General features: G+C 36.4%; 1 protein-coding gene across 1 annotated transcript in view; it reads left to right on the top strand.

The window, feature by feature from the left end:
- The window catches only part of PACRG (parkin coregulated), a 491,257-nt gene that overhangs the window by 57,755 nt on the left and 407,778 nt on the right, over positions 1-25,724 (top strand). Inside the window, exon 2 of the mRNA XM_079148635.1 lies at positions 23,273-23,407. Within this exon, the coding sequence (XP_079004761.1) occupies positions 23,273-23,407 (135 nt within the window). The remainder of the gene's footprint in view (positions 1-23,272; positions 23,408-25,724) is intronic.

Below are 25,724 nucleotides of genomic sequence, written 5' to 3'. Positions count from 1 at the left end.
CAAAATTTTATCCCAAAGTTTATGCAAATCAAGAAATTACTTTTGCAAAATGCTTTCTTTCATAGAAGCAAAACTTAAGGAAAAAATATTTTAAATATTAATTTTCATGGTAAGGCTAAGAGTTTTAAAGCAATTAATCTAAGGTAAGCCATCCTACTTTTGAGATAGTTATTGTTATCTCAATTTTATAATCCAGCATATTCAAGTGCATAGTTTTAATAACATGTCAAGGATCACACAATCACAGAGCAGTAGCAAAGGGTCTTCTAAGTCAATGTCCACAAATTATTTTTCCCATTTACTTCATGCTGAAAATGAAATGAAATTAAAAACTCACCTATATTCATACCCAGAAATACCATCTTAACATTTGCTTGACAGCTGATGAAATATTGCCTTGACTGAAAAATAAGCTAATGAAAGTTTATAAGAATGAAATGAACATTTGAACATGTAAAGAAGGAAAGAAGAAAGAATACATATTTTATTAAGACAGTATGGATAAATTGAAATTTGCATTTTTTAGTGGAAAAATATTTGCTGAAAATTAAAGTGAGGCCTTTGAGCCAATGTAATTCACAATTTCTAAACAGCACCATCCTGCTAACATAAAGTAATCTGAGATCTACTGAACCATTGGTTGGGAAAATGAGTGATCTTTTAGACTGTCCCAAAATTTACTCTTCATATTTTGTAATCATTCTTCCATAAATTTCCTCCCCCTCTCTTCTCCAAACACACACATGCTACTTGTAAAATGAAATCATATCATATCTGCTGGTTTTCATTAGTCATTATATATTGGCACCTCTTTCTCTGCCAATAACTAGTTTGCATTTTGATGCTGTTTTAAATTCTACTTTTAAGGACATAATTTATTTAATCTATCTCTACTTGGAAGGCATTTAATAGTTTTTCTCTATTTTAAAGTGTGCTGTGATAACTATTCTTGTACTTCCATCTCTGTGAACATTCTCATTATCTCATCAGGATAAATTCCTGATCAAATGATACTAGCACAATGGTCTTTAGCCCTATTATCAAACTCCCTGTGGGGGGGTTGCACTTGACTGGGGGTCCCCCAGCAGAGAGTGTGTGTGAGGACTTCCTTCCCGCTCCCATCCACAGTGGGTTTTGACAAGTGGCTAAGGAAACGCCACCTCCTAATTGGAGATGCATTGAGCTGAAGCTGCTGCCCTCTCGTAGGCCTCCTAGCTGTTTTCAGGATGTTTTACTCTGTGGTAAAGTTGAAGTCAATTGGTTAATTCCTTAGATGTTTCCTCAGTTTGATTATAATTCTATTGACTTTCCCATGGAAGAGTAAGATGAAATCTTGTGGAACAGGAACTTTTCACTGCTTCATCTTTTTGCCTGTCCTTCAGGAGAGCTTTGAATTCTTCACCTAACACTGTGGTGGGCACGCGCCAGCCTCTGCTCTTCTGGGTGGTGTTCAGCCCGACCACCTAACTGAGCTCTTGCTGGAGGACGCTAGTCCAGCCCTTGCTCTCATACCGTCCCTGCATGCAGCTCTCCTGCCTCCCTTTCTGGTCTCCCTGACTGGATGGAAAGACCTAAGGACAGAGAGGAAGGTGGTGCCATAGGAAGAGGGGATTACACCTGAGGCCACTCACCAGGAAGGAATGCCTGCAGGTGTTGAGGGATCCAAAACCAAGCCACTGAGGTTTTTTGTTTCATATGCCACAGCAAATAGTGTTTTCCTGGTACAGAAATTCCAAAATTGCTTCTAGGAATGAGGTGATACCATATGAAGAACCTAGGCACCCCAGGCAGCAAGGGTGGAGGGAGACAGAAAAGACCAGAAAGTCGAACAGGGTAAGTATTCTATGCAATGCTTTTTTCTGATGTTCCCTGTGACAATTTGGAAGGCAAACTTCTTGTCCACTGAGACTGTGGCTCTTGGGAGAGGCTGGAGAGGCTCAGGATGAGAGTGTGTTTGCTATTCTTGGTGCCTTCAGCAAGGTATCATAAGAAAGAGGTGAGATCAAATAAGAACTGGCTGGTTTTCAAACACAAAAAATGGGAGTGGAGAAATCGCAGTGGTCAGACAGATTTTGGAAAATACAACTGCCTCTGAACCCCAAAGAGTAACACATATACTTGAGAAAGTTCTTAGCTACAAAGGCCCAGGAAAACTTCTGAACTGAAAAAACTGATTCAGACCTGCAGCCTAAATCAGATTATATATACAGCTTTCCCAACCAATTTTCAGTTAGCTTTAGGGTAGCCACAATTATCTTGACAGAAAAAGGGAAAGAAAGAGAGAAAGAGAGTCATACAGGGGGACAAGGAAGCAATGAAATAAATCAATTTGAGAAGTAGCACTAGGAAAGATGTTTGGGTATTGTTACTAGCACACAAAAATGTCTGGACATGAAATGTCAAGTCTATAATATTTTGGTGATTATCATATTGTCAAGGAAACCATGAGCTAAAACTAAAGCAGCCGTTTCCTATTCATCCCTTCACAAACCTTGAACCTTAAAACCCGCAGTGTGAGAGCTGTGCTGCTCCTAGGCTGTGCACCCAGCTCTGATGCACGGCCAGTACCGGTGGCGGACAAGGAAGAGAAACTCCTTGAGGGTAGAGCCAGGGCCCAGGGAGGACAGTGAGGCAGCCCCCTCCCCTCCGGAGGGCGGATTCCAGATCAAGGAGTTCCTCTCACCCCTTCCCTGGGACTGCTGGCCTCGGGCTGCTCCTTTCCCCATCCTGGTTGCCTGGTCCTGTCCCTCCACCGAAGTTAGAGTGCAGAGGGACAGGACGCGTGCCAGTGGAGGATGGATCGCACTGACCGGGACGTCCTCAGGCCTGCGCCTCACACAGCTCCTGGATGTATTCGGGGTTCAGGGGGACTCAGGATCAGTGAGTAAAAAGACTGAAGTGGCGGTGGGTGAGGGACAGCGAGCAGCAGCAGGGCCGGTTTTCTCCTGTGCTAGGTGCAGAGCTCGACCCCATGCCGGCCAGCGGACGCCTGCAGCCCTGCGGTGCACCGACCCTAGCGTGGCCCCTAGAAGCCTCGCATGGCCATCGCCACCCTTCTGTGACCTGACTCGAGGGAGGAGGCTGGAGCCCAGCGTAGAGAAAGCTCATTCCCCCGAAAGACCCAAGAATGTCCCTGTGGACTTTAATGGGAAGAAGTACAATCTTAACAGGTTTAGCACAACAAAAGCTCACGGGGGATTTTTTTTTTTTAACTGGGTATTGAACTCAGGGACACTCGACCACTGAGCAACATCCCCTGCCCTATTTTGCATTTTATTTAGAGACAGGGTCTTATTGAGTTGCTTAGTGCCTCATCGCTTCACCATGAGGGTGACTTTGAACTGGCAATCCTCCTGTCTCAGCCACCAAGCCTGCCTCTGAGCGCCTGGGTGGGCCATTGCACCAGGATTACTGGGGAGTTTTGATTATTAGAATACCAAGTATTTTTAGACTAATACAATTTTTATTTTGTTGTTAAATTTCTCCCTCTCACTCTTTGATGTTTTGTAGGTTGTCGTTGTGAATTGTTCAAGAATCCAATACAGTATAAATTTTTTCAACTCCTTGAATTGCTTAGGTTTGAGTTAGACTTTATTAAAAAATATCAAATGCATTGTTAGTGCAGAGCTATCTCAAATCTGATGCAGAGCACAACAAACTGCATATTGGTCATAACTTTCAAATAACACTTTAAATGACACAAAAGAGTAGCAGTTCTGCAAGTAGGAATACTGAAATTTCTGCCATGAGTAATAGTTTATACTAAGAAGAAAAATAAATATGTGATCTGCCCTTAGCTCTTGCATGATAGCAGGGAAGTGATTGATATTAGGTTATTCATTTATGGGTAGCTCGTCTGTGTTTTATTTCTTACCCTGTCAGACTGAGAAGACCTTCCAATTTTATTAGGGCTGTGATGTACTCTGTACTTATAGTTTTATTACCTGTTGGAGAAGCTGCAAAATATTGGCAGTCTTTAATAACGAGCACTTTATGTTTCCTCGTGTCAGCAAATTTCTTAGATTAATACCCTATGTTTGATTGATGGAATCGCACTGAGCTGCTTTTAAGGTTCTAATTTCGCTAAATATCTGTGAAAGAACTAGCAGAAGATCCAGTACATACATGTAGTCTAACATGCATGTGCATATAGATATGTGTATATATATACTTATTCATATATACTTATATATGTGCATATACATATACTTGTCTTCTCTTTTTAATCCTAGACAAACCTTTCTCTGAAGCTGATGTTAAATATTTGTCTATGCTTAAAAATAATTAACATAGTGGTATCCTTATTGTTACGTTTGTAAAAAAAGTTTTTAGCTGGGAGTGGTGGGGCACACCTGGAATCCCAACAATGCAGGAGGCTGAGGCAGGAGGATCACAAGTTCAAGGTCACCTAATTCAATATTAATATTGCACCAACTACCTGGACTTTTTGAATTAATGGATTGTACTATTGTAGAACAGTTTAAGGTTCACAGAAAAATTGAATGACAAAAGGTAGAGGGTTGCAAAAGACTTCCTGTTGCACAGGTGCACAGCCTCCCTGTGCTAATGCCTCCAGAGTAACAGTAAAGTTACAGCGAGTGATGGCCCTGCATCTGCAGGTCACTATCTTGCCCATAGCTCACATTGGGGTTCGCTTGGACACTCTGTGGGTTCTGACAAATGTATACAATATGCATCTATCATTTTAGTATCATACGGAGTTTTCCCATAGCCACCTACTCATCCCTCCCCCAACCCAAACCCTGCCTCCATAATTTCGTCTTTTCCAGAATGTCATTTAACTGGACTCATAGAGTGTGTAGCCTTTTCACACTTCCCTTGGAAAATTCATTTAGGCGTTTCTATTTCTTTTCCTGGACTGATGGCTCATTTCTTTTTAGTGCTGAATATATTCCATTGTCTGCAGGTTCCACAATTCACTTCTTCAGTTATGTACTAAAAGACATCTTGGTCACTTCCAGTTTAGGCAATTAGGAATAAAACTGCATCTGTGAGCAGGTGTTTGTGTGGACATAAGTTTTCAGCTCACTTGGCTAAACACCAAGGAATGGGATTGTTGAATTGTAGAGTAAGAGTATGTTTAGTTCTGAGAGAAACTTCCAGACTGTCTTATGAGTTTTTGTTGCTTCACATCCTCACCAGCATTCTAGTGAAGTCAGGTTCTGGATTTTGTCTACTTTAACTGGTGTGTAGTGGTGTCTCACTCCAACCTGCACCAGCCTGGTGACATGTGACGGGCAACATCTTTCTGTATGTTTACTTGCTATCCATGTGTCCTTGGCAAGATGTTCGTTCAGAACTCCACCGTTTTGAATAAATAAGGTTGCTCATTTTCTTATTTTGAGTTTTCAAAGAGTTCTTTTGTAAGTTTATCTCCCAACCTGTGGTTTGTCTTCTCATTTTCTTGACAAGAAACAAGACATTCCTGGTGGGAAACTGAACCCAGCTGCAGCCATGTGTGATGAATTCCAGTTACTCAACCACAATACAGGGAGTTTCTACCCTGTGTTTTAAAAATCTTGAGGTGTAAAAGATTAATTGAAATAAATATTTGATTTGATTTTTTATTTTGTTCTAAAACTTAAGATGTGTCAGTTAGTTTCAAAGAATCTAAAAAACTGGAAGAGATAATTCCTCTTTTGATCACTGGGTAAGAATACAACTGACTTTTAAAAAACTTTGAACAATTTTCAGAGTAATAAAACTTGACTGAGATTTGCTACAATTATTATATCTCCAAACAGCTGCTGTTCATATAACACTAAGTTAGAATCTTGTTGAAATATGTAAGTCTTTCTGATTTAGTTTTTATAATGTAACTATTTTGGTACATCAAGTATTTGAACATTTATATTTATAGAAAACTAATAATTTATGTTTTGAAGAGAAAAATTATAAAACGTTACCATAAAAATTCACAATCATTTCAATATTCAAGGTATAAATTTCACTAAGGAGCATATTTTTCCTTACAGAGATTAAAAACAATTGCCTAATATCTCAAGCAATTTTTGATTTATCTGTAGAATGAGGTTTATTATATTTAGGTATTTGAAAATTAAATATATTCATTTCAAACGATATGAATATCATGAATTAATTTGCATACATTAATTATCTTTTAATATATTATCAGATGTTAATTTAGACTGTTCTCTTAAGTCTCTTGGGGTCCCTCAGTAGAAAATAATTTTCTGAGAATTTGTATTAATTATTTCCCCCTAAATAACCAGAGCTACATAATGGTGTCAAAGTGATTAGCTCAAGAGTGTAAATCCATTTAGACCACCCTTAAAAGTATTAAATATTGTAGGAGAAGTCACTTGCAATTTAGCATGATTTGAATCATGACCTCTAAACCTATATCTGGATCTGCAGACTGAAAACCTGACCATGAAACTAGCCTTTGCATCAGTGATTCACCATTTCCAGTGCCAATATTAGAAGTGGATCTCAAGTTGTTGTTGATTCTTCACTCATATCTTGCAGAGAGAAATTCTGCTTCACATGATTTTCTGAAAGTGCTAAAGTATACCTGAATAATGTGTTAGTGTTTTTTAGATTCCACTGGTGCTGGGAAAAGTCTTTCCTGGTTTCCTTTAAACAGTGTTGGCATGAGGAAACATGACTGGATTGGCACCTCTGTGTTGTAGGAAGCAGAGGTCAAGAATATGTGTCTTCAAAACCCCAATGATGCAGACAGGTTACTCATAGACTATAGGTTTTTACATATTCTACATAGTTTTTCCTTCTCTAGTTCAACTTTTAATATCCTTAGTAGATTATTCTATTATTTTGTAGCAAGTCTTTTCTTCCCTTATGTATCTTTTCCTTAGCTATTCCTACATAGTTCATTCTCTTAATCCTTTCTCATAAATCAACCTTCTAGCTCATTAGTCATCTGTAAGGCCCTTTTATAATCTTTCCATATATGCCCCTTTCCCCCTGTACCTTGTAAACCTGACTTTTTCCTCTGCAGAAAATTTATTGTACGTTCTGAAGTAGGCTGAAGATATAAATTGCTTTTTGCAAAAATGGTGATTTGACATTAAAATGTCTCCAAGAGCTGTCTTCTCTGGATCTGTGTTGATCCTGCTATGTATCAAAGGATACCTTAAAGCCAAGAGAGATCTGAATAAGTCTTTTAAATTACTTTGCATTTCAGAAATATTGAGTTACATTTGACTAGATAGCTCAAATAAAATGACAAGATTTATAGCTTTCTAAAATGTCTGTCCTGTATTATTGTATATTGTCTAGGAAATTTTCCCAAAGGAGTAACCTATATATTAAAAGAGGTAGTTGAATTTTTTATTAGTGTCAATGAACATACAATATTTATAACCAGTCTTTCTCCCTAAAATCATCCATAGTTGGGTGGAATTAACAGTTTTCAGTTTTTTCAGTTTTGTATGGGATATTTATAATTTCACATAATTCAAGGTATTTTTCATAGTGAGTGTGAAATTTATTGAGAATCAACACTGTTACTCAAATATTTAACCAATCATATATGTGTGTGCTCAGGAGTGCTAGAAGCCAACTGAAAGTAGTGGCTTCGTGGATACACTTGTTCTTTTCTCCCACTCATCCTGGTTTGTCCTTTTGTTCCCATTTCTGTACGCAGGGTCCTAAATTCCAACTCTTGGGATCACCTTCGACTCTTCCTTCTCTCCTGCCTTGCACCATATAGAAACTTCCAAAGTGTTGGAACAATGTCTTCTTGTATCTGCTATCTTCTGCTTATTTTAAGCAGTGTGCTTACAGACAGCCTGATCCCAGGAGAGTGGGATCTTATTTGTTGTAGATTCCTGAAACCTAGAGCAGGGCATGCTCAGTGTATGTGTGAGTAATGCATTAATGGATTCCACTTGTCTCCATCTTCATCATCTCTGTAGTGATGAAATAGCGTCCCTTTGGTTTGTATCTCAGCACTCAGTACTCTGTTCTGTAAGGAAGGTGGCGAGCTCAGGGTGTAACATGCAGTTTCAGACAGGCGTTGTCATGGAAAGCTTTAGAAGGGATAAGTTTGGATGACAGCTGGGTGGTGAGTCCCAGCTGGAAGGCACAGATTTCCATGCTCCTGGGCAGGAAGGGGTCATGTCATATTTCACATGTCTTTGGTATGTGACTGAGAGCTTGACTTGGACAGCTTGAGGCTCTTGTAGAGAGCAGCAAACCCAGAGAGAGTCAAGGGAGTTCAGGATGAGCACAAAGGAGAGGTGATACTGATTGACTGTGCCTTTGAACTGGGCAAGGTAGGAAGTGCAAAAACAGGGAGTAAGGCACAGTGAAGAGGAGATAGATCACTGGAGTTTTAGGATTTTTATAGTGAAGGTTTTAGGGTTAGAGTTTCCATGGGTTGAGCTTAAGAGATATAGGAAATAGTAGCCTTGGAGAAAGATATATAAAGTTGAAATTATGGAAGGGATGCAGTGATTTATAATGATATTCATAGTAACTGGTTGGCCTGGATATAGGTCAAGATCATTGAATGAGACCAACTCAAGCACAGATGTTGAGGTCTTATGAGTAGTCTGAAGGGACAGGAAGATCAAGTCACTCCACCCAAGACTTGTTATAAAGTGAGTTTTGGAGAGAAAACCATCAACGTTACAGCAAAGACAGTATCCTTGGGGAAATGCCAGGCTTCTGTTAGAAGAAGAAGAAGAAGAAGTTGGAGACGGCATGCTGAGGTGGGCCTGGGGAAGGAGTTGGCAAAGGGTTTTCCTGAGGGCTGACTAACCAATAGGAGCACACTGAAAGACTATGGCATCTGATGAGGAGGCAGAGGCAGGTTCAGAAACGAGGATGTGGAGAACCACACAGAATCAGAGTGCAAAATAAGAGGTGAGTGAGAGTCTGTGCCTCCTTGGGACAAATGCCATGAAAAGATTAGTCATGGTGGTGCTGAGGATGCAGGCGCTGCTGTCCAGAGGGGCTGCCTCAGCTCTCCCCTGGATCCCACAGCCACACAAGGCTCCCTTCAAAGCAGGTGGCTTGGCAAGCTGGTTGTTGGTTCAGTTTTGTCACTGCAGCCCATCTCCTGGAAATGCTTCATTATGTGCCCACTCTGCTTATTGATAATCGTTGCGTTGTTGCCTTTTTTCTTTCGAAAACAATGCTGCTTTGAACATTCTCAAAAATATCTCGCAGTACACTTTCTTGTTGAGAAACATGGGGATTGTGTGCAAAGATTCTCTAGGATGTGTACCTTGTAATGCAGTTGTTTGGCCAGAGGGAAATGCATTTTTATATCTGCAACTTTGACAGACAATGCCAGGGTTTTCCACAGAGGCTGTATCAATTCATGCTCTGCCCAGGAGGAATGATATTTCGTCTTCCTCCATATCTTCTTGTAACGCTTCACAGTGTTAGAAATTTTTGTGGTCTGGTATAAGATGTTTCATTGACATTCTATATGTTTTTATTTTGTAATAGAATTTAATAAACTAAATTTAAATTTAAAAACCAGTATAATTATTAATAAAATTGACCATTTTAATTTTTATTGTCTGTTCAGTTTTGTTCTTCTTTCAAGTTATTATTTATTGCCTGTTTTTCTGTTGGGTTGTTTTTATTTTTCTTGATCATATGTCAGAGTACTTGTGTATATTTTGGGACATATATGTTTTAAACTTTTATGTTTTGGATACCAATTTTTATCAGTTTTGTTTACATCTATTTCTTCTAAGTTTGTGTCTCTTCATGAGCAATCATTATTAATTTTAATGTAGACAAATTTATCAATCTTTCCCTCATAGTTTACTCTTTTAGTTATCTTCCTTAAGAAAGTCTTTCATATCCCAAAATTAAAAAGAATTTTTTCCACATTTTTGTTCATATTTGTATGGGTTTTTGCCTTTAAGATTGAAGTCCTTAAATTACATATAATCAAATTTTATATATGGTGTGAGGTAGAGACAATTGTACTTTTTACATGCATACACAATCATCCTAGTGCTATATTTTGAATAATACAATCTGTCCTTATTTATCACTAATCATTAATGCCATCTCTACCATGCGAGCAGATTACCTAACACATTCATTCAACAAATATTCATTAATCAAGTTTTCTGTACCTGGCACTACTACTTAAACAAAGCATACAACAATGATCCCATATGGAGTTTATAATTTAGCTTAGGTAGAAAGGTAATAAATAATAAGCACTGTGGATACATCTTCTAATATGTTAAAAGAGAATTAATACTATGGGAAAACAGAAAAAGTATAAGTAGATAAGGCCTCTTGGGGTCCAAAGTGGGGAGACTTTTGTTAAATGAGATAGTTAGGGTAGATCTCATTAGAAAGGGAGATTTGGGCAGATCCTTTAAAGAGGTAAGAAGATTAATCAGACAGGGAATCTGCCTGGTGTGTTGGAGGAAAGCCACTGTAGTTGGTGCAGAGTCAGCTCTGGGGAAAGTGGTGGAGAGATCAGAGAAGAAATGGGAAGAGCAGAAGGCATTGTGGGCCAGTGGATGGAGTCTCCTTAGAGTTACTTTTTAATGTAATATTTGGTCTTTTTAGAAGGAATCCTCTTGGAAATTGGGAGGAACTGATCCAATTTCACCTTTCCCATGTGGCTGCCCAGATGGCCCAAGATAATTAGTGAGGCATCCCTGTTCCCCATTACTCTGAGGTCTACCCTTGTGATATAGTAAATGTGCTCCATCCTTTCAGATGGAAAGCACTTTTTATTTTCATTTAACTTTAACATTTTAGGATGCATTACTATCTCTATCAAGGGTAAACAACATGCTGTTTGGGCACATCTTTGTTTCTTCTGCTTTCACCTTCTTAACATTACTTTCATTGTTAAATGGAACATGGTAGGAAAAAAAGCACATTTATTACAACTTCACTAGAAGAAAATAGGACTTAATCTAGTGTTTATTACATTTTCTAGTGAAGTTTTAATAAATGTGCTCTGTATGGATGATAGATATTTTTGTGTACTTCTTTCTTCCTTTATCTGGTCATTAGAGAGTTTCTGACTCTTGATTGGGGTATTTAATATATCTATAAATTGTATTAAACTTCAAAGTATTTATTTTAGAGGGTGCCAGTACACTGATGGGAAAGCAGAACTTTTCTTATCAAAATATATATGTTATTGTAGACAGTTCCAAAAAATTTTTTTATTAAACAATTCTTTTTGGATAATATCAGTTTGCATCATTAGACACAGAATATTCAAATTTTCTATGAAAATATTTATGTACAATGCAAATGGTAATTCTCTTTACATGTATACCAAAATAACATTTTTACTCTAATTATTCAGTAAGAAGTAACTCTTGTAATACAGAGAAAATCCTTGTTCAGATATAAAGCCTTTAGCAAGCCTTCAGTATTATAGGTATTAGAGGATGAGGATGTATTTTTAAATTCTTATCCATTTATATTCTTCTTCCACATTTAGCTCTCTCCTTTTTGTGGCCTTAGTGTTAGGTGTGACAGTGGATTAGCCAAACTGTCTCAGTCATTGAGGCACTTTATCAGTTCTACAAGACAGATGCTAAATAGCACAGTCTGCTTTGAAATCCTGGATGACTCTCTGGAGATAAGTTGATAGCAAGAACCACACTTGGTCACTTAGACATGTGGCCTTTTTCTATATTTAACTGTAAGAAGAAGTCAGCTTTTCAGTCAAATTTTGAGCCTCAACATATCAATATTTCTTCTTTATTCCTCATTTTGTTAGGAAAGGCTTTCATCTTTTTTCTTCTACTATGGAGATTTCAAGAGAACGCTGCTACCTATTATTTTAAACAAAAAAAAAAAAGTAAAAGAAATTGTGTGGTCTAATTGTTGCTTTCTCAACAATTTCAGACTGTAGAGATGTTATTTTGAAATACAATCTTAACTCTAAGTGTGTTCCAGTTTATTTGCACATTTAAAACGACATAAACATCAATGACTCGGCGATCCTTGGTGCTTCCTTATGCGTGCAGAGGAAGTCAGTGCAGACGTCTTTTTAAATCAAGTGGACCATACATTTGTTATTGGATCCTTGAGCCTGAAAGAAATCTGGTATCTTTGAAAGGGAGGCAGCCATTAAGTGACAGAGATGAGAAAAATAAGCCTTGAAATCTCAGCTGGGATGTGTTCCCAGAGCCCTCTTGGATTTTAGCTGATGGAGAGTAAAACAAGGAGTTTATGTGCACTCCCAGCTTCTCTTGGCTCTGAAAGTGTGTGTGTTCTCTGATAATATCACATGTACTCAATACTAGTTGCATTAATAAATACATGTCAGGTTATAAAGGGTAAAAGGAATCCTTAGAAGCCGGTTAGTAGGGTTTTAGTCCCACACAGGATGAAGCTGGGCGTACTTGTCCCAGTCGCAGGCCACTCCTTCTCCCTGCTGCTCGGGCTCTGTGCGGCACAGTCTTGGTCCTACATCACTTTGAAGAAAGACAGGGAATAATATATTGTCAAACAGAGATGCTGAGTTAGCACCAATGTTTTCCAAATTTTTTAATTGAAATATTTGTCATTTTACTAAGCATCACTATCTTTTATTGATAATATTACATCTTTCACATTATACCCATCAGAAAAACTGCATTATAAAATATTTGTTTTCTGTAATATCACAGGACAATACTAATTTAAATGTAACATTACAATATTCATAGTAATTATAGTTTTATATATGCTAATCATATTTAAAATAGTCTCTGCAAGCATGTTAGACCAATTGAAATTATTTCATTTAAGTATCACAGAAGCCTTAGACTTTCAGCCAGATTTCCCCATTCCATTAATACAGATAAATTTCAAAATAGGAAAAGTGGACTTGTGAGAAATTTAACAGAGAAATTGATCTAATCAATACTCTATTTTTAGCTATAAAGTTGTGGTAATAATTGATAATTACTTCAATTTAAGAAATATACTGAAAATTCAGACAAATTAATTCAGATTTAATCATTACTAACTACAAACGTAACCAAATCTAGAAAATAGCAAGTGCACTTCTCTTGTAATTATTTCTAATTAAAATTGTACAGAATTCAGATTTGTAGGAGTTTACCATAGATTTCTATCTAGAGCCACTGAAAAGTCCAGGTACTTTGTGAAAGTTAAATAACATTTCCTAATGAAAAGAAACAGTGTCTTCAAACCCCAGGGGTTTGCCTCCTGAGTGTCAGGAGTATTTTTTTGTGGCAATTATCACATTCATATTTCTGCTGCAGATTCTGGGTATGTGCTTATGTCTTCTCCAAAATGACATCTACCTTGAGGATAATGTGTTTGACTTGTCTTTTAGTCTCCAGCAATACCAAGCCTAGTGACTGGTGAATATAAGTAAAATCTATTTTAGAACTAATTTCTTAACTCTCTTTCTAAGAAATATTTTACTTTGTGACCATAGGTCCCTGCATTCAGATTTGTGCGATTTTAGCACTGGGAAATCTATACTGTAGGTCACAATAGCCTCTGGCCATTTCAGCCAAATGTTTTAGTTATGCATGCATCTCCTATTCTTAAATCCATTCTGGTTCCATAAGTGACTAAATAATTTATGAATTCCAGTGATACAGTCCTGATCTTCTCTTTTCCCATTTCCAATTACCATTAATTGCGCCCTACTTCAAAAGCAACATCTTGCTAGCAACTCAGATTTTGACATCCCATACAGTAGATAGGATGGTTCCTATAGAATCACCAGCTTCTGCTTTCACACTCCCAGTTCATTCCTCAATGCACTGTAGTGGGCTTCAGCTCCATCATGCCACTATCACTGTTTAATTTTCACTCAATACTTTAGTTCTCTTTTTAAATGACATTTTTGTATCATTAAAAAAACTTATTCCCTTTCACTGATATGTATGATACTGTCTCTTTCCCATTTTCATGCTACCATTTTGACTATTCTTCCTATTCTGCAGAATAGTTAAACATTCAGGTAATATCCTGGCTTCTCCATCTTTTTTCTCAGTATCTCTTCTTCTTTTGGGAAAAGTTGCTAATTTCCATAGGTTGAAACTATCACTTTATCACAGCCAAGCTTTATCTATAATAACCTAGACTCCACTAAAAATCTCTATGCAGATGGCCCGGTTGTCTGTGACCATTTGGAAAACCCTAGTTGTTTATCTCACAGGCATTTCAAGCCTAACACGAAGGGGGTACCTAATCCCATTCTAAGGTAGGGATGTGATTTGTTAGAAAAGCATTTTTAGAAGAGGTGAGATTTGAGTTGAGTGTTGAAGGTAAGTGGTGGTTATTGAGAAGAGGAGGAAGGAGGAGAGAAAGGAGTGGGGCATGAGTGGGAACACAGGCTGATGGCAGAGCAGAGTCCTAGCGACCAAAGAGGAGCAGACTTGTTTGTGATTGCCTTGATCTTGCCATGACATGCGCAGGATGCCTGTGCAGTGGTGACTAGAGAGATTGACAGCTTACACTTGTCTTTGTGGAGTGTGTCAGTAGGAAATCATTTATGGAGTCGAAGCAGATGAGATATATGAATTAATTAGTCGGTTAGAATATTCATTGAGCTGCAGACACAAGAATGATCTACAAAAGGCAAAGCTGAAGGCAAAAAGAGCAAAATAAAAGTTAGACATTCCACAAAAAATTCAGAACCTTTAAGTGCTAAATAAATACAATGGAAAACAAAGATGATAAGGAGATACCTTCAGCGATCATAACTGGCACTTATTATCTTTCCACAAAAAGGGCTCATGCAAATTGATACAAGTATGGAAAAGATACGAACACACTCACAAATACATGTAGATATCATTTATACTAAATGGAGAAAGTAATCTTCCTTGTTTCTCAACCAAACTAATCTAAATTGAACAACAGGAAGACCTGTTCTTCAGTATAATTAGCAAATTATTTTATCGAGAATCATAAAATACACATAATTTTTTTACCTTATCTCAAACTGAGGACTTTGTCTGAAGCAAATAACATAAAATGTAGAAAATGTGAAATGCCTGACGTGCTTAAACAACATAATTATAATAGGAAAAAATAGGACTAATATAAATTCCAAACATAACTGCAAATATTTGATTGAATATTATGTAGCTATGAAAATGAAATTTGATATCAATAGGAACATCAGGACATATTTTACATCAGGACATAAAATATAAAAATATGGTTTTTTACACATATGTTTTTGGAGAGTTTAGAAGGGAAGGCATAAATTATTAATAGGGGGTGAAATTATAAGTGATTTAATTAGGTTTTCCTCCAAACATTTCACAGTTTCTTATTATTTCCATTATTTAAATAAATGGACTATTCGCAGCTTTGTGATCTTGAAACCCAAGCCTCAGCTCTGCCAATAACTCTCTGCATTCACCTGTCATATGTCCTAGATGATTCTTTGTCAGACTGGTACCTATATCTACCATCAAGCATGGGGACTAATGACAAATTCTGAGAGACAGAGGGTTGAAACCTCTTTTCAATCATTTACCACCACCACTATGATTTCCAACACGTGGTTTACCCTCCTTCATTCATTATCTATATAATCATTTCACATAGTTTGCTTGAAAATACCAATGTTAATAGAAACATGGAAGCACCATTGGATTTTGTGATTATTCCTGATGCTACCCTTATCTAAGGCCTTTGCTGTCTTGGGCATGAACTAACCTGCCCATCTGGACTGTACCTTCTCCAGATGCCAGACCAAACATTCTTTAACCTTTCTAACAACTAGAAAAGATAAAATGCAAAAATACTAATTTCCTATTTTCAGATCTCTATTTTTAGATCATGACAGAGTAATTTTCCTAAAATAGGTGGCTTGAAGTTTTCCCTGTCATCCTTAATACTTACAGTGCCTGATTTTTAAGGACTCCATAGTGGGTCTGTCTGTATTAAAATGTGTATGTGTATGTGTATGTGTGTGTGTAAAATAAGTAAGGCTCATATTTTTTCTGGCTATTACCCTCATAATATACTGGTATATTATGAAGTTAGTATACTATTAAAACTTTTTATAATCACTTTACCTGGTAATATGAGTTCACTTTTTTTGGTTACTATCAAGGTGCCCCATCTTCTATAAGAATAAAATTTATTTAATGTGTTAATTTTCCTGGTCATTTGGTGACCTTAGCTATTGCATAATTTCCTGATGTATGAAAACAATGAGAGCTGACAAAAAGGCAGACCCTGAACTACCCTACTTCTTACCCAGAAGTCTGGATGATGGCAGCAAACATGCCAGGCTTTGGACTGATTGTCCAGTGCCTGAGTGACTCCCAGAAAATTCACACTTTAACCAGCAGCTGCACAATAACAGAGCCTTAATAAACCAAAAGCTGAGGTTAAAGCTTATAAAAGCTGGAAATAAACATCTTTGCATCTCATTACTTCAGTGTTTTACTGAGTTGGGTAAATGGACCAATTAGAATTAACACAATGGAGATTTCTCACTTGAAATATGTCTCTGTTTTTTGCAACACCTATTTATGCTTAAGAATACAAATAGCAAAAAGGAAATTTCAAACTATCTGAAGAAAAATTTCAGAGAGTCTTAAATTCCTACCTACTTACCGTTATTAGTTTTGTGGCCATATGACAGACACTGTGATCTAAGTCCTAAATCCATTACAGCACATTCAATAAATGTAGGCATATAAAGCACTCTGTCATCTGTAGTCATTTCAAACTGCATTCAATATCTTGGTTCCCAAGTGCATTAGCTTTTATTAAAAGCATTCTGCTGCAACATCCATTCTTCCTAATTGGTTTCTGGATTGCCCCCACCATTCAGGCAAATCTTAATTGCATTTTCCCACAAATCTAGTTTGATTTATGGCTCCTTATTTGCTTTATATTATTTATAATAAATCTAGGTAAAAAATCTTAAGACATGAAATAAGATTTACAGTATGTCCTCTTCCACAAATATAGAACTTACCTAAGGATTCTCAGAAGTATTTTTGCTAATTTAAAAAGTTGTTTAGTCAAGCTACAACCATCTGTGTCATTTCTGATAACAACATCTTCATTACCTTTCCAGAGTTAATTGTATCTCACTTGTTTTTTCATGAACAGATTTTTAGAATTATCTGGAATGAATAATATGAGGATTATAAAAATAGTTATATCTGCTATAAAGCTGAGGTGGGTACATAGTATTTGGAACAAGGACATAGTGACAAGTCTCTGCTTAGGATACGGTGTGCCACGGGTGCACTAAGAGGTGTAATTGAGAAGAGGCCAGTTGACTTTACAAATTACAACTTTTGAGATACCTGGAGTTAATGTAGAATGGACCTATAGCAGAATCCAAAACAATATAAAGTGCTTAACAATAAGTAAACATCAGAAAAATAAAGACAGAGGATAACAGATACTGGAGAAAAAATTCCACAGTGTTGAGTGACTGTGGATTTACATGAATTGTTTTGTAAAATCCTATTCTAAATAAAGTCTTCCCATGGAACCATAGGCACGTGATCATTTCTGCAGGGAACACATGAAAATTTATGGGAAGAAAGAAGTATAAGTTGTCTCTATCAATATATAAAAAGCCTTGTAGGCTTTCTTAGAAAAAAAAATGTATTTATTCCTTCAAAAGTTTGAACAGTAAGCATTTTGAGATCAGAATCAGAAATACTGCAGTGTTTTCAGTATAACAGACAAAAAGAAAAAAGTTGATTTTAATAAAAATATGAAGCAAAGGGGAAAAGGATCATGTCAAGCAAATTCTAGGCCAATTAAAAAAGTAGGAGGCTTATAGCAAAAAGAATTACTTGACTTCTAGAAAAATCTGAAAGGATGGTTAGCAGATGATAAGCAAACTAAATGTCTAAATAATGGTTGTAGTTGCATTGTCATAAGGCAAGGGATGTTCACCTCCACTGGAATGTTTAAGAGGTCCCCAACACCTGCCGTGGCAGCAGAGCATATCTGGGGAACTTGCACTTCCTCCCACCTACTGGTGTTGAGAGACCTGTGCGGTATCAGAGGAAGCCAAGTGCAGAGTCAAGTATTTACCACTGCCCAGTGGGAATAAGGCCTACCTTCTGTGGTGCCAGTGCAGACAATCTAGGGGGGCAGTAATGAGCCACCCCTGCCCCTCTCATCTGGGGCCAAGTGGTTGCTAGAATCCCCAACCTTGCATAGAGTTAATGAAGCATTCTCTCTATTGGGACTGATGTTTCTATCCCAACTGAACAATAATGAGCTGGCACCCTTCCCCACATCCCTACCAGAGACGTCAGAATAACCAAGCTAAAACTGGATTGAAGTTTTCAGATCCAGAGTTTCATAACATAATATAGTGGATACCTATGTTTCAATATAAAATCCATAATCACACTGATAATCAGGAAGATTTCAAAGTGAATGAAAAAATACATTCAAGAGCCACCAACATTAAGGTGACAGAAATGTTAGAGGTGTCAGAAAAGAATTTGAAAATAGCCATTGCCAAAAATACTCTAATGGGCATTTATGAACACATTCAAAAGAATGAAAAAAATAGAAAGTCTCAACAAAGAAACAGAAGACAAAGAAGAATCAAATGCAAGCTTTAGGACTGAAAAGGATAGCTGATATTAAACACAAAAGAATGTTTGGGATTAATAGCAGAATGGAGGGTGAAGAAGGCAGAATTCACAACTTGAACGTAGAGCAGTAGGAATTACCCAATCTGAAAAACAGAAAACAGCTTAAAAATAATAACAATAATGAAGAGTTTAAAGTCACTGGGATCCAGAAGAAGAAGATAATGTGGTCAGTCCTGGAAAACTACTCTAAGAAATCAGGGCTGAACATTTTCCATATTTGGGAAGACATGAGCCTACAGATTGACAAATTGAGCACAATTTGAACAGCTAGAGACCAAAGAAATGCATGCCAAGCTACATCATAACTAACGTTCTGAACACTAAAGACAAAGAAAAGAACATTGAAGTTCTAAGAAAAAAGGAAAAATTTATACATAAAGGAAAACTTATTTGAATGACAGTGGATTTCTCATCAGATACCACAGAGGCCAGAAGAAAAGAACTGTAAGCTACAAGTACTGTAAACTAAATATAGTTTCCAGAATGAGGATGACATTAAGTCACTCTCAGATCATGGAAAACTAAGAGAGTTTATCCCTAGCAGACCTACCATGGAAGAATGTCTAAGAAAGGAAGCAATAAAAAAGGAAGAAAGAATATAACAAACTAAAAGTAAATACAAAAGACATTCTTTTGCTTCTTGAGTTTTCTAAATTGTTTTTCAGTTGAAGCAAAACTTATAAGTTTCTGATGTGGCTCTAAATATATGTGGAAGAAATATTTTAGACAGTTATAACTAGGGAGAATAAGGGCACATAATAGAGAGGTAAGGCTTCTACATTTCATTTGAACTGGTAAAATAACAATACTAGTAGGTGTGGTAAGATAAAGATGTATACGTATGCATGCATGCATATATATGTGTATATGCATAAATGTGTATATGCACATACAAATACATATATGTATGTGTGCATGTAAGTATATATGTACACATTTATGTATATACATATAATACCTAGACCAATAATTTTTAAAAGCTATCTAATAAGATAAAAATATAATAGATAAAATAGAATTCTAAATATGTTCAACTAACCCACAAGAGGGCAGGAAAAAGAAATAGAGAATGAAAACTAGAACAAAGAGGAAGCCAAAGATGATGTGGCATCTTTAAGCCTTAGCCTATCACTAATCACACTGACTGAAAATACTTACATGTGCCAATTAAAAGACAGAGATTGGTAAAGTGAATAAAAAACATGACCCAATGATCTACAAAAATAAAAAATAATGATATGGTCAGGATGAAAGTAAAAGGAAGTGAAAAACAATATGTGAAACAAATACTAATCAAAGAAAATTGGAATGGCTAAAATAATATCAGATAAAGTAAATTATATAGAAAAAAATAACAGAGAGGTGCTTTACATGATAAGGAGATCAACCTAGAGACATTGTGTAATGAAACCATGGGTCAGTATGCCAAAAAGTTACGAAAATTCTAAGTATGTATAACCAAAACACAGCGTGGCCAAATACATGAAGCAAACAGACAGAACTGAAAGGAGAAATCAATAATTTCACAATTAGAGGTGGAGGCTTCAACAACCCTTTCTCAACAACTGATAGAACAATTATTTGAAAACCAGCAAAGATATGGAAAAACACAGGATCATCAAGGAACAGGGCTTGATCAAAATACACAGAACACTCTACCCAACAGTAGCTGAAGATGTTTCATGTGTGACCACACATCACATAGCAAACCACAGCAAATTAAAAATTCCAAAATCATAGAGACACTTCCAAATAATCCATGGATCTCAAGGGAAATTTTTAAAGATTTGAGTGAAAATGAAATGCTACCTAGTAAACTTGTGTAGCATAGCTAAAACAGTGCTAAGAGGGAAATTCATTAGCACTAAACACAAAAAAATAGAAAGGAGGGAAAGTCTCAAATCAGTAATCTAAGCCCCCTTTTCAAACACTAGAAAATTAATGGAAATCAAGTACAAAAAGGGAATAAAGAACAAAAATGAAAACAGAAAAACAAAATAATGAGTCTGTGTAGAAAGAAAGAAAATTGAAAACCTTCTAGCAAGATTGACAAGGAAAAAAGAGAAGACAAATGATAAATATCCGAAATGAACAATGGATATCATTACAAACATCAAAAGTATAATGGAAAACTACCAACCACTCTATACATATGAATTTGACAACTCACATGAAATAGGTCAATTCCTCAAGAAACAAAAACCACAATAAGTCATTCAATAGGAAACAGATCATTTGAATAGCTCTATAACCATTAAGGAAATTGTATTTGTAATTCCCAAACTCCAAAACTCCATATCAGAAAATGACAGAAGAAAAATCATATGAGCATATTTATTGTTGCAGAAAAAAAAATTTGATACAATCGAACATTCATTTGTTCAAAACTTGAAACTCAAAAAATATGAAGAGGGAAACTTCCTTCACTTGATAAAGACCATTTACCCCAAATTCATAGTTTTATCCATAACATCTCAAACAGGAACCAACCCAGAGGACCCCTAATGGTGTGTCGTTAAACTGTAGTCCATCCGTACCAAAGAGCACTAATCAGCATCAGAAAGCACCAAACTACAATTCATGTAAATCTCCAGAGACCTGTGCTGAGAAGAAGAAGCCAGGACAAGGAGCTCATGCTACCTGGTTCTCAAAATAACAAAATCATAGAAATGGTGAAGTGTCGTTGCCAGCAGGTAAGAGCTGGAGGGTCGGACGGGAACAAAAGGCTTTGACTACATTGAGGGATCTTTGTGGTGATAAAAATGTTGTTTCTTGTACCATCAATGTCAACAACATTGTAATAAAGTCCAGGGTTTTGCAAGATAACACCATTGAGGAAACTAGGTAAAGTGTACATGGGTTCTCTATATTTTATTTCCTACAACTGTGTATAATTATCTGAATAAAAAGTTAGATAAGCAAAATAAAATGAGGTTTCTGCTGCCTAGTAATCTGCACTCGATTGACAGACACAAGCATCCACCACCTGTCCAAGCACACTAGCCCTGAACAGGCTTTGTGGCACTGTAATTTACTCTAAGTATGAATTCATGCATCCATGCTGGTTTGATTGATTTTGGCCAAGTTTTATCTCCTTAGATTATTTTCTATCACTTTTCAAGGATGTTAGTAAGGTGTCCTCTTGGTAGATGATAATCTTTTTTTTTTTTTTTTTTTTTTCTTTTCAAAGTAGCTTCTTGTGCAAAAAGAAAAAAAAAGACAGTCCTTGATCAAGTCCTCAAAACTTGTTACTTCGTGAATGACAAAATTCCAGGAATGACAGCTTTACAGTTTCCATGATAGTAATGTAGATGAAAGGGTACTTCCCTGTATACAATTGCTAGCTCAGAGTTCTGCATAACATAGTTGTCAAATGCATGTGGCTATTTAACAATTGGGTAAATTTGACTGAAAATGATGGTGCATAGTTCTAATATCAGAAGAAATTTCAAATCTTCAGTGAGGAAGAGGATATTTTGCTTCCCACTGAGATATCCAGTGTTGCCTCAATTACTCACATAATCACTTTCTGGGAAAAAGTGCTATGTAGGGGGCGCAATTCCAAACTCTAATAAATGCCTTCAGGTTACTTCACTGTCTGCAGCTTCTTCAGCATTCCATCATCTTAGTATTTCTTAATAGCCAGCTCACTTTCAAATACCACCCTTCCCATGTGCATTAGATACAATGTATTTATTATCTTTTATATTTAGTATGTATTATTATAGATATGTTAATGTGTTTGTTAAAATTAAAGATTAACAAAACTATTAAAATGAACAAATGAAATGATAAATTATTTGTTGGCTTGTATATATAGTGAGCAAAAAATCATGATTTTATCACACTAACACATGAAATAACTAGTACTTTTCTCTTTTTACAAGTAGGAAAGACGATCATGTTTAGTCTACCTGTAAGGAATGATACACTAGACTATAATTTTCTAAATAGCTCACTTAGCACTTTGAATTTTATAACTTGATGAATTAGTGTTGATGTAAATAATGCAGATTGAAAAATGTGCTCAGTGTTAATAATTCTGCAGGAAATATTTTCTCTTTAATATTACAGTTCTGGAGGTAACATCTCACATTATCTATTCTAGTATTGCTTTCTCTTGAATTCATATTACCAAATGCATGCTATAGACACACAGTATGCTACTGTTTTTCTTTATAAACTCTGTATCATTAATTTTATACCACATTTTATAGTTTTTGTTAATATTCATAATATGAGAACATACATCATTATTTTATGTCTACATAAAAAGATGGAAAGGAAATACTTTAAACTTATTCTGTATTCCACGATGGGTATCAGGCCTGATGTCAGAATTTACAATTATTAGAAATTTTTAAGTTTTAACACTCTAAACTTAGAAGGCTCTATTAAATTGTTTTCCTTATACATAAAGCCAAGCTTCTCCTCCTTTCAAGGTTAGTATCTGAAGTGGCATTTTCTAAGCTCTCTGAAGTACCTGAAAACAAAGGAGACCCTTAGTAGTATAAAATAATTTTCTTCCCCAAACCTTTGTATTAGTATGAGATCTCTGTTGTACCTGATGAGATAATCAGGTCTTTGTGTTCTAGCGTATTTTGACAAATTGAAAAAAAGAAAAAGCCTTTTTGCTGGGAATTTTTTAAGTGTGTTTTAGAAGCTGATGACAATCTTTTCCCTTCAAGGTGCGAGGCCCTCCAGCTGCAGGGGCGTTTAAAGAAAGACCAACCAAGCCCACAGCATTTCGAAAATTTTATGAGCGAGGAGACTTCCCAATCGCCCTTGAGCACGACTCAAAAGGAAACAAAATAGCCTGGAAGGTAAGACCGGGCACAGCTGGGACAGCCAGCTGCGCTTGCCGAAGTGACATCTCCCAATGCCAAACAAACTTGGCTGCTAAGTAAATAAACTGGAGTAATTTCTCAGCAAATGGAAGATGGTGGGTAAGCTCTTAGAGAAAGCCCCCCTGTGTCAGCCGTCCACCTTGACTAACAATTAAATTATAGCCTGCAAAGAAGAAAATGACAGAGTTGCTTTGCCTTAGAGAATTGTCTGCTGCCCAATTCATCTCTATTTTTATGAGAACCTGGCAGCCCAGCCTGTTTCAGGCAGTCCATCAAATGATGGAACTGGCGGCTGGATACAGAGAGCAACAGCCATTTATCTCCCCCAAATTTCACCTTCCTGCAGGACACTTCCAAATGGAAGTTTTAATTACCTAAATGGATAGGTCAAGATTGTGTGCTCCCTGGAAATGCAGAGTAGAATACAAAAGAAGGCCGGTATCCTTCCTGGGCTCTGCTCTGTCTGCAGCCCCTGTCAGCGGGTGCACGACTGTCATACTGCCCTGTTAGAGGCTGACCTCCACCGCCAAAGCCATTACAGCACCGACATTTTTCTGACAAAAGGTTAATTGGCTTCAAAATAAATGTATTGCCTAATGACTCCATTCTAATGTGGCTGTGTTTCTTTCTAAAAGGCTCACTGATGTTATTTGTAAAAACGTGCCAATCTCTTAACTGGAGAAGGCTTTTACATTTAATTTGAGAAATGAATGCTGATCTCTAGCCACTTCTGCTATTTAATTATTTTTGTTATCAACGACTTTGCTTTTGGTGATTTTTATCAGCTTAAAGGGCTCTTCCGCCTAAAGATGGCAAAGCAATTGTACATGTTTGCATATCACAGCAAGCTAAGGAAAATAAAAGGCTTTGGCCAAACATCCGTTAAATTACACAATGGACACATTAACTAAAGAGTCTGGAGGTTGGGTCGGTAGGAGAATGCAGGAATTGTTTGTGATGAGCACTAAATAAATTTATGTTAAAAATAACAGTATCAAATTTTAAAATTCATCAAGATAAATAGGTTAGAAAGATACATTAAAATGTAAACTTTCCTCTATAGAAAGGCTGAAAGAATTGTTTTCATTGTATCTAGTATATCCTTAAAAACACTTTCATATTAGTGGCAAATATTAGATCTTGAGCATTCATTCACCTGATATTCAGTTACCGAACTTAGAATTATTCCAAATTCTGAAAAAAGGCATGGTGGTGTCATCATTAGTCTTGTGGTAAACTTTTTGGGGGAAGAAGGTAAGGATCTTTATTATTCTCCTTGTCTTCATCTCTATTAGAATGCAGATTTGTTACATGAAAATGTATGCGTGTTGAAACATAATGTACAGCAAGTATAGCCGATGTAGATATTTTAGTCTCAACATATGTATACAGTCCCAAAGCTTTGTTGTGACTCGGGGGTTCATTTATATTTGATGGATTGCACAAACTTCATATTTATTTCTCTATGTACTGGTTCATATAAGATATATAAGTGGAATATAAGTGGAATTTCTTTAAAACCTGGTTTCTGTTGAGTAAAAGAATGCCATAATTCTTTATAAAAAGTAAGTGGGTGTTGGTGTTTTAAGTAATTGGAACCTGCACATAAATTACATTTATGAAAAGTATTAATATAGATTTATTTTGACCTGTTCAAATAATTTGAGAGTGATTTCAGAAACGCAAGAGAGCAAAAAAATCATCTTGAAAATAAAATTGTTAATAAAAATATAGGATGAAACTTTTTGCTTTATCTTTGATAATATTACAGTTGGCAGGGATGCAACTTGCTGTTCTTGTTTATGGTTATATTAATTTTCTTAAGCAACTATTGATTATGGTACTGATTCAGTAAGCTAAAGAGTAATAATAAAGAAGAAACAATTTATTTGCTGTCACTAGTAGCAAAATAGCATACATTTAGAGAAACATCTTATTTCAGAACCTGTAGGCTTCTATCTTTTAGGACTTTATTACTATATTTCAGTTGTATTAATACCATTGAAAATAAGACATTACTATTATTTAAACATAGGCTTGTGAACAATCCCTCAGTGTATTCATATTTATTCCTTACAGCATTGACTGTGGGCACAGTCTCTTGCTAGAAAGGGTTAGGGACTTATTTAGGAAGTCATTCCTAAGGAAAGGATCTTAAATGTTAGAGGAAGCAGTGCATCCTTCCCCCAAACCTAAAGCATACCACCAAAACCCATGAGCTGCTCTGTACCTCTCTATGTGGGACAGAGCAAGGTGATTAGTGAAGCAGGCCTCTTCCTTTAACGCCATCACT

Source organism: Sciurus vulgaris (genome assembly GCF_902686455.1).
Source record: "Sciurus vulgaris genome assembly, chromosome: 7".
Lineage (NCBI taxonomy): Eukaryota > Metazoa > Chordata > Mammalia > Rodentia > Sciuridae > Sciurus > Sciurus vulgaris.
This window is presented reverse-complemented; position numbering and strand designations above follow the sequence as displayed.